We start from the raw sequence: 10,015 nt of genomic DNA on the forward strand, positions 1-10,015 counted from the left end.
CCAGAACTTGCCACGTGGCGTTCGTTCTTAAAGGTTGCAGTACTGTTGTCCTTACAGAATCATTATCTCCTTCGCTGTAATATCTCTATCTGGCTTTAAAGTCTTTATACTCCTGTCGCTTTCTGTCTGTACCAAAAGAAGTAAAGAACCTTGCTCTCTCTCTCCTTCTCTCTGCTTCTTCTCTGTTTCTTTCACGTTTTATGAGAGTTTCTTAACAATATCTAGTCTTTAGTTTTATCATGCAAAGCTAGTGAGAGGAAAGAGAAAATTCTGGTGTGGAACTTCTACTTCCACTAATCAGGTTTCGATCTTCTTCAACTTCCGATTCGGCCAGAAACTTTCCAAATCTGGTCAGTATTCTAATAAGGTCTTTTGGCTTCGGAAGATGTTGCTATATATGGAATCAGTTGTTGTTTCTTTATTTTTTTCATCTCTACTAAATTAACTATTTCTTTGAACTGAAAAATTAACTATTTCTTTGATCCTTCCTATATTGTTGGAATATATTAAAAATGTGTAACAGGAGAATGAGCACATGTTCCTGTTTTTATAATCTTAATTATTTCTAAGATAATGATTAGTGTTATAAACTATTGGAGTTGATATTATAAAACCCTACTTTATGCATCTCTGTATCTCTTAATCATAAGTCATGATTAGCTCTGTTCACTTTTTTTGACATCAGATTAGCTCTGTTCACTTATGTATCTTATTTGAGGTTGATAAAATAATTCTTTTGACATGTCTCTAGAGATCTGACATGGAACATCAAGGTTGGAATTTTGAGGAGAATTGCAACTTATCCAACAATAGGAGATCATCTTTAAGGTATATTATGTTTAATCTAACTATTCATTTAGCGTTTAAAAAAAAAAATCTATATAATAGTATCTGAGTGTACATATTTGTAGGCCACAAGATGAACTAGTAGAGTTGTTATGGCGAGATGGGCAAGTGGTTCTGCAGAGCCAAACTAACAGAGAGCAAACCCAAGCCCAAACTGTGAAACATGATCATCATCAAGAAACCCTAAGATCCCACACCTTTCTTGAGGATCAAGAAACCGTCTCTTGGTTACAATACCCTCCATATGAAGACCAATTCATAACCGACGGCTTCTCATCTCATTTCTTCTCAACCGGTAATCCCCTGGAGAGACCAGCCTCAGAGATGGTTAAGCACGAGGCCGGTCCTGACCCTCCTGATCAGGCCATGCCTCCTCCTATGTTTAGGTTACCGGATTCATCATCAAGTGTCAAGGAACTAGGAAAGGAACAATACTCGGTTGTGACCGTTGGACCGAGCAGCCAATCTCATAACAATCTTGATGTCTCAGTGCGTCATGATCGGAGCAAAACTGTCAATGAAAGGCTTTACCATAACGCAGGTTCTTCATCAGGTGGCTCCTCTGGTTGCAGCTTTGGCAAGAACATCAAAGAAATGGCTGGTGTGCAAAGCATTACAACAGACCGTAAGAGAAAACATATAATGGACACTGATGAATATGCATCTCAACCAGATGTATGTTTTATTTTTTAGCTCATGATATTAAGTTCTTGAAACGTGTTTTCGTACATTGCTCATATTTCTTGAAACTTTTTACAGGTAATAGGTAACAAAACGAACCAACGACCAGGATCAACGGGCAGGAGTCGAGCAGCTGAAGTTCATAATCTCTCCGAAAGGGTACTTCATCGGTTCGTCTAAATATAATTATTTTGTCAAACAAAAGTCTATATATAATTATGTATGATATATAGTAATTAATGTTGGTAGATTGTGTACTCGGACAAAGATAAGAGATATAAACTGTTTTGTGTTAATTAAAATAGAGGAGAAGAGATAGGATCAATGAGAGAATGAAGACTTTGCAAGAACTAATACCTCACTGCACTAAAGTAAGTTACAAACTAGAAAATGATTCGGAGATTCAAATTGAAAAACTTGTTATTAATTGGATTTGTTTTTTTTTTGGCAGACTGATAAAGCATCAATATTGGACGAAGCCATAGATTACATGAAGTCACTTAAGTTACAACTTCAAGTTATGTGGATGGGGAATGGAATGGTTGCTGCTGCGACAGCTCCGATGATGCTCCCTGGCGTACAACCTCAGCCGTTCATCCGCCAGATGCAGAGCCCGGTACAGTTGCCTCGATTTCCGGTTATGAACAATCCCGGTATATTTTGTCAAAATCCGACACAAAACCAAGTTTTCTCCAATTGGTTTGATAGATACATTGGCGTATTCCCACAGATGCAGGCCGCGCCTCAGGTAAGGCTCATACGACGTAGACTATTTACTTGAGTGTTATTTGAGCATCAACGACGTCGTCTACTTTAGTGCTAAACGACTTATGATGATTTGACACGTTGTGGTTTGATATTATACGCAGCCGGTGGAGATGCTAAGATTTGGTTCTCAGGCGGGACAGCAAAGTCAACAACCGTCTGCGCCGACGAAGACCACCGACGGTTCTCGTTAGAGCTACAAAACTGACGTTGCACTTTTCTTTTCTTCTTGGTTTATTTATATAGATCGTAAAAATGAAGCAATAAGAAACAAGATGGTGGTTTAAGGTCTCAAGACAATGGAGATATCACTACAAGGGACAAACATGCATGGTTGTTTAAGGTCTCAAGACAATGGAGATACCACTACAAGGGACAAGCATGCATGGTGGGTTAAGGTCTCAAAACAATGGATTATTAGTTTATCATATCTCATCTACCATTTACCATACTTGTAACCACTATATATATGAGATGTTCTCATAAGCAAATCAATCAAGTGAATAAGATTATTCTTCTTTACTCTCTCTCTCTTTCTCTCTCTCTTGTTCTTCACTATGTTCTTTAATTTCTAACATGGTATCAGAGCATCAAAGCTCTTGAACACCAAACTGCTTCCGCAAATCTATTCTATTCACCTTACTCTTTCACTTGTTTGGTTTACTTTCTTCAGAATCTCTTTCATTTTCTTTTACCCAGTAGCAAGCAAAGATGGAGCAACACCAGCTAGTGAGGATTCCAGTCACCCTGAAGGGTCCTAACTACATTACTTGGTCGAGATTGACCAGGACAGCTCTTGGAGGAAGAGGTCTATGGGAGCACATCACCACAAGTGAGGCCCCAAGACAAATCACCCAAGGAGAAGATGGCAAGGAGGTTGTATTGGTAGATGAAGGCAAATGGGGTCAGGAGGATCTCATGGTGCTGTCTATCTTGCAAGGCTCACTTGATACTCCTATCATGGAGTCTTACTCACACTGTGAGACTGCAAAGAAGCTATGGGATACCTTATACAAGGTATATGGCAACACTTCAAACCTCACCAGAATATTTGAGGTTAAGAGGGCAATCAACAACTTGCACCAAGAGGAGATGGACTTCACCAAACACCTTGGAAAGTACAGCCAGTTGTGGTCTGAACTTGAGATGTTGAGACCAAGTACCATTGATCCTAGTACACTAGAAGAGAGGCGTGAGCAAGACAAGGTCTTTGGATTGCTTCTCACACTCAACCCAAGCTTCAATGATGTACTTAAACACATATTGAGAGCTAAAGAGCTTCCAAGCTATGATGATGTGTGTGCTCAACTTTGGAAGGAGCTAGGCTCAGATGGTCTCTTTGGTGGAAAAGAGGAGCTGTCTATGGCAAACAAAGCTGAGAAGATGGAGAGTGCTTCAGGCAACAAAGCACACTTCAAATCAAGAAGAGGAGGAGACAAGTCTGTGACTTGTGAGCACTGCAAGAATCTAGGCCACTCCAAAACCAATTGTTGGATCCTCCATCCTCACCTCAGACCTGCTTCAACCAACAGATACAACCAGGCCAAAGCACATGAAGCAAGAGCTCATGAAACCACAATATCAGGCTCCATGCACATAGGAGAAGATGGAAGAGCTATGATCTCAACCACCCACACTGGTGGATCCACATCCCATGCCATGTCTCAGCCATCCCCTGATGATGCCTTCATCCGCAAGTCAGACATTGAAGCGCTTATCAAGGCTATCAATGCAAACTCTGGTAACATCAGTGTCAATGCTTTAAATTCTATTCACAGTGCTTCACATACTACTAGACCTTTGATCATTGATTCTGGAGCTTCTCATCATATGATTAGGGATGCTAGACTGATTAGTGATGTTAAACCTGCTCTAGGGAGTGTAGTGATTGCTAATGGTGATAGAATTCCAATTGAAGGAGTAGGAAACTTGAAACTGTTTGATAAGGAGTCTCAAGCTTTTTATATGCCTACTTTCACATCCAACTTATTATCTGTCAAGAGAGCAACCAATGATTTAAATTGTAATGTTATTTTCAGTCCTAATGATGTGTGCTTTCAGGATATTAAGACCAGGAAGATGCTGGGAAAGGGTGTGAGCAAGGGAGAGCTTTACTTGCTTGAAAACACCAAGCTTTCAGATTTATCTTGTGCTTTCAATTCTGCTTCTGTGTTAGCTAGTGATGTTTTATGGCATGCTAGATTAGGTCATCCTCATTCTCGTGCATTAGGATTGATGTTACCTAATCTATCTTTAAAGAATGGAAGTTGTGAGGCTTGTATTCTTGGTAAACATCAGAGATCTGTTTTCCTTAATTCTAAGACTATTTATGAAAATTGCTTTGATCTTGTGCACTCTGATGTTTGGACAGCACCTTGTGTGTCTAGGGAGAACCATAAATATTTTGTTACATTCATAGATGAAAAATCAAAATATACATGGATCACCTTGATTCAAACTAAAGATAGAGTTTTAGAAGCTTTTATTAACTTCCAAAACTATGTATCTAACCATTTCAATTCCAAGATCAAAATTTTTAGGTCTGATAATGGCGGGGAATACACAAGCACTGCTTTCAAACATCACTTAGCAAAACATGGCATAATCCATCAAACAAGTTGCCCATACACACCACAACAGAATGGAGTTGCTGAAAGGAAGAATCGCCACCTTATGGAGGTTGCAAGGAGCATGATGTTCCATACCAATGTTCCAAAGAGGTTCTGGGGAGATGCTGTGGTCTCAGCATGTTATTTGATCAACAGGATCCCCACCAAAGTCCTCCAAGATATCTCTCCTTTTCAGGATTAAACAAAATAAAACCTCAATTGATCACTTGCGTGTTTTTGGGTGTGTGTGCTATGTCTTGATACCAGGGGAACAGAGAAACAAGCTTGAAGCCAAGAGTGCCAAAGGCATGTTCATAGGATATACTCATGCGCAGAAGGGGTACAAGTGCTACATACCTGAATCAAGAAGAGTTATGGTCTCAAGGGATGTTAAGTTTGTGGAATCAAAGGGATACTATGATGAGAAGAATTGGGACAGTCTTCAGGATCTCCCACAAGGATCTTCAGATAGGGCAAACAACTTGAGAATCATTCTGGAAAACCTAGGCATCAGCCAGCCTCAAACAAGTGGCATACCGAGCACTTCACCTATACCTCCAGTTGTGGATGAAGCTGCATCAGTTGAAGAAGCAGTCCATCCTGATCATGAGGGGGGAAATCAACCTAATTTGCAAATCCATGAAGAAGCTATCATCCATCAGGAAGCTATCCATGAAGAAGCTATCCATGACGAAGCCATCCACGAGAAAGCTATCCAAGAAGAAGTTGTTAATGATCAAGATGGAATGCAACAAGAAGTTCAACCATTAAGGAGGAGTACAAGGGTGAAGAAACCATCTCAGTGGATGGACACCAAAGTATACTTCAACAACAATGCAGTAGCTCATCCTATCCAAGCAACATGTTCTTTTGCGAGACTATCTGAAGAGCATGTAGTCTTCATCAGCAACCTGGATCAAGAGTATGTACCAAAGACTTATGAAGAAGCCATGAAGCATGAAGAATGGAGAGATTCAGTTGGGGATGAAGTTGGTGCCATGATCAAGAATGATACTTGGTATGAAACTGAGCTCCCCAAAGGAAAGAAAGCTGTTACAAGCCGTCTACTCTTCACCATCAAGTACCTTGCCAATGGGAAACCAGAAAGAAAGAAAACAAGGCTAGTTGCAAGAGGATACACCCAAGTCTATGGAGAAGACTATCTCGATACATTTGCACCAGTAGCTAAACTCCACACCATAAGGATTCTACTCTCATTGGCAGTGAACTTGGAATGGGATTTATGGCAGATGGATGTCAAGAATGCTTTTCTTCAAGGAGAGCTGGAGGATGAGGTTTACATGAGGCCACCTCCGGGTATGGAAGACATGGTCAAGCCAGGGAATGTCCTAAGGTTGAAGAAAGCAATCTATGGATTAAAACAGTCACCAAGGGCTTGGTACCACAAACTGAGTACAACTCTCAATGGAAGAGGGTTTGTAAAATCAGAAGCTGATCATACACTCTTCACACTCACAAGCAAGCAAGGAATTGTGGTGATTCTTATTTATGTAGATGATATTATCATCACAGGAAGTGACAAGGAAGGTATTATCTCAACCAAAGTATTTCTTAAGTCTACTTTTGATATTAAAGATTTGGGTGAGCTAAAGTACTTTCTAGGGATAGAAATATGCCGCTCTAAAGAGGGGCTTTTCTTATCTCAAAGGAAGTACACACTTGATCTTTTGAATGAGGCAGGAAAGCTTGGAGCGAGAGTAGCCAAGACTCCACTAGAAGATGGGTATAAGGTGTTGCGTGAGGGGGAGATTGAAGATAAGCCTTATGCTGACGTTAAACACTATAGAAGAATGGTAGGAAAGCTGATATACCTCACCATCACCAGGCCTGATGTATGCTTTGCAGTTAACCAAGTAAGCCAGAATATGCAAGCTCCCAAGATACACCATTGGAACATGGTTGAAAGGATCCTAAGATACCTAAGAGAGGCGCCAGGGCAAGGAGTGTGGATGGGATGCAACAAAAATACAGAGATAGTTGGGTATTGTGATGCTGATTGGGCAGGAGACAGAGTGGATAGGAGATCCACTACCGGTTATTGTACATTCATTGGAGGCAATCTTGTCACTTGGAAGAGCAAGAAACAGAAGATAGTGTCATGCTCAAGTGCTGAAGCTGAATATAGGGCAATGAGGAAGCTCACTAGTGAGTTGATTTGGATCAGAAACCTACTTCAAGACTTTGGTATAGAGACATCAACTCCAATCACCATGCATTGTGATAATCAAGCGGCAATACACATAGCCTCCAACAATGTGTTCCATGAGAGGACTAAACACATTGAGGTGGATTGTCATAAAGTTAGGCAAGCAGTGGAACAAAGGATCATCTTACCCTGCTATACAAGAAGTGAGGATCAACTAGCTGATATCTTCACCAAGGCTGCAAGCACCAAGGTTTGCGAGTTCATACATTCCAAGTTAGGACTCGTAGATTTTTCATCACACTGATCCTCTTAGTCATGAAGTGTTCTACTCTTTTTCCTTGGCTTGGTTTTTATCCCATGAGGTTTTTCCAAGCTAAAGGTTTTAATGAGGGAATGCTTCATGGTTTCCAAGCTTGACCAGTTCCTATAGTCAAGCTTGAGGGGGAGTGTAAAAATGAAGCAATAAGAAACAAGATGGTGGTTTAAGGTCTCAAGACAATGGAGATACCACTACAAGGGACAAACATGCATGGTTGGTTAAGGTCTCAATACAATGGAGATACCACTACAAGGGACAAGCATGCATGGTGGGTTAAGGTCTCAAAACAATGGATTATTAGTTTATCATATCTCATCTACCATTTACCATACTTGTAACCACTATATATATGAAATGTTCTCATAAGCAAATCAATCAAGTGAATAAGATTATTCTTCTTTACTCTCTCTCTCTTTCTCTCTCTCTTGTTCTTCACTATGTTCTTTAATTTCTAACATAGATAACCTTATGAACATGATTAAAACGTTATTTCTGTTAATGCGAGTTTATGTACGTTTAATTTTTGTCAAAATGAGATGAGCTTTTTGTAATTCTGTAGAACCTTTTTTTTTTTGTAAAATGGCATTATTTCTGTAGAACCTTTAAAAGTAAATAAAATACATGTTTTTGTAAAATTCTGTAGAACCTTTAAAAGTAAAATACATGTTTTTTTGTAATTCTGTGGATTTGTCCAAGTAGTTGAAAATATTTTCCACAACCTCGTATCATACCCGTAGAATTGTTTTCTTGATAAGTAGCTAAACCATCATAACATACATTTCGTTTTTTGATCAAAGAAATTATATCTGATGTTAGAAAAAAAATCACAGAAACTATATCTAGCTAGGATTCCATTATCAAATGCATACTAATGATTATTAATCAAACACAAGCTATGCTTTATGATCAAACATAATCAAACACAAGCTCTTCTTAGAAGTACATAGAGATAGAGATCTGGTCGGAGTTTGATAACTTGTTAACGTTGTATGACGTCATATTGTTCGTAAGATATGCTTTTATTTTCTTTTTGCCGAATGTTCAATTATAGGGATGGAAAAGGCAAGTAAGTTTATGAACAACACGAGGCTCTCTCTCTTATCTCTCTCAAATATTTTAGAGAGAGAGTGCTCATTTAGTGTTTTGCCGGCGGTTCCTTTTTCCGGCAATGTCTCCCGAAGTTCGGGCTTATGACTCTGGCAAGAGATGGCTTTTTAGCATCTTCTTGGCCGGCTCTGACTCTGGCAAGAGGTGGCTCTCTTAGCACCTTCTTGGCCGGCTCCGTGCGACTATCCGCTCATCTCCGATGTAGTTCGCTTTTTAGATCCGAGTCTTTTCCAGTCTTGGTTTTTTAAAAGTTGCTTTTGCACTAGTTAGTTTCCTGTGACGATCTTCCATTGTTGAGCTTCAGTCTAGTGGAGTTTGGTGATGGTTTTGTTTCGGTTGAGTCTCTCTATTTGCTCGGCAAACTTGTGCTTGTCATCGTCTTTCGTCGTCTTTGTTCCGTTAAATCTTAAGCTTCCTGTTTCTGGTAAGCTTCCGGTGGAGTGCTCGATTGGTCGGGCCGGCGGTGAAATCAAGTCGGTGGAATGAGGATGTCTCTGCTTGTGAGCCACATGTTTCCCTTTTGCTTCGCAATGCAACACGTGGCTATATGCTGATCATGAGTTGTCCTCTTCACCTTATAGGCTTTTGTTCGGCCTCAGTTGTTACCTTTCGTCTGGGTCTTGCTCTTTTGGCCCCATATGTATTTGCATTTGTTTACTGTTGGTTTTTAATAATATATATACGAGATGAAAAAAAAAAAAAAGATGGAAAAGGCAAGTCTCACATGTGAAGGAGCAGTTTCCAATGAATGTCATCTGTCATTTATCAAACATCGACATTTTAGGATTTTAGTCATGTGCTCCACTGGTAAGAATCCATTTTAGCAATAATTGAGTAAAATATCTTAGATATTTCCTTGTGCATTGTTTATTTGAAAAAATGTTACTGAATAAGTCACATTGTTTGATATGTTTACTGAACTATATAGTTTGATATGTTCACCGATTGCTTTAACTCGTTTTCCCACAAAGTGTACAAATTAAACTTTTATATGTATGTAATCATAAGAACAACCTGCGGGTTTGGATTTTAGTTTTGAAATAATCTATACTTAAATCCTTTAACACATCCACATAACCAGGAGTTGTCCAAGACCGTCTTTTAGTTAATTTTACTGTCACCTATTGACTTTTTGTTCTGGGAAGAAAAAGACACTGTTCAGTATATGGAAATGGAATAAAGAAAATGGTATGATTTACGAGTATGCATAACGATGTGAGTTTATCATGGCGCACATGTGAGTTAATACGATTTGGAGAGGATTGAATGTTTGTATAACGATGGATTTTCACACTATACCGGTGACTTATTTACCTCTTTGCTGTACCAATTGGAATTGATTCTTTACAGTACAAACATGTAACCAATGACAGCTTCTAGAAACCTCAACTGTAGAGTCATAGCAAGCGTAAATTAAATACACAATGTGCATTGGAAATTATTTTTTAATTTTTCATATGTCAGTTTGTATTAGGGCTGGGCACAATTACTTGTTAGTTGGCTCGTACTCACTACTTGATC

At 39.3% G+C, this 10,015-nt stretch overlaps 1 protein-coding gene across 3 annotated transcripts; it reads left to right on the plus strand.

Moving 5' to 3' along the window:
- Window positions 1–66: 66 nt before the first annotated feature.
- Window positions 67–8,022, plus strand: LOC111205541 (transcription factor PIF4-like). Of its 3 annotated transcripts, XM_048755241.1 has the most exons (9): window positions 68–350; window positions 752–828; window positions 912–1,521; window positions 1,606–1,686; window positions 1,833–1,898; window positions 1,979–2,143; window positions 2,236–2,275; window positions 2,397–2,534; window positions 7,844–8,022. In XM_048755241.1, exons 2-8 carry the CDS (start codon window positions 761–763, stop codon window positions 2,498–2,500), a joined length of 1,134 nt encoding a protein of 377 aa, XP_048611198.1. In that variant the 5' UTR covers window positions 68–350; window positions 752–760; the 3' UTR covers window positions 2,501–2,534; window positions 7,844–8,022. The 3 variants fall into 3 exon arrangements, with proteins under 3 accessions (XP_022557294.1, XP_048611198.1, XP_022557295.1); XM_022701574.2 differs by lacking the exon at window positions 7,844–8,022 and having other exon boundaries at window positions 69–350; window positions 2,397–2,814; XM_022701573.2 differs by lacking the exon at window positions 7,844–8,022 and having other exon boundaries at window positions 67–350; window positions 1,979–2,275; window positions 2,397–2,814.
- The last annotated feature ends 1,993 nt before the right edge of the window (window positions 8,023–10,015 follow it).

This window comes from Brassica napus, chromosome C4, assembly GCF_020379485.1.
Source record: "Brassica napus cultivar Da-Ae chromosome C4, Da-Ae, whole genome shotgun sequence".
NCBI lineage: Eukaryota > Viridiplantae > Streptophyta > Magnoliopsida > Brassicales > Brassicaceae > Brassica > Brassica napus.

What these genes read in the sequence shown, in the direction of transcription:
- LOC111205541 (XM_022701573.2), top strand. Translation starts at nt 761, where the DNA reads ATGGAACATCAAGGTTGGAATTTTGAGGAGAATTGCAACTTATCCAAC. An exon ending in AATATGCATCTCAACCAGAT is followed by an intron (nt 1,522 to 1,605) that starts GTATGTTTTATT and finishes AACTTTTTACAG; the next exon opens with GTAATAGGTAACAAAACGAA. An exon ending in TTCATAATCTCTCCGAAAGG is followed by an intron (nt 1,687 to 1,832) that starts GTACTTCATCGG and finishes TAATTAAAATAG; the next exon opens with AGGAGAAGAGATAGGATCAA.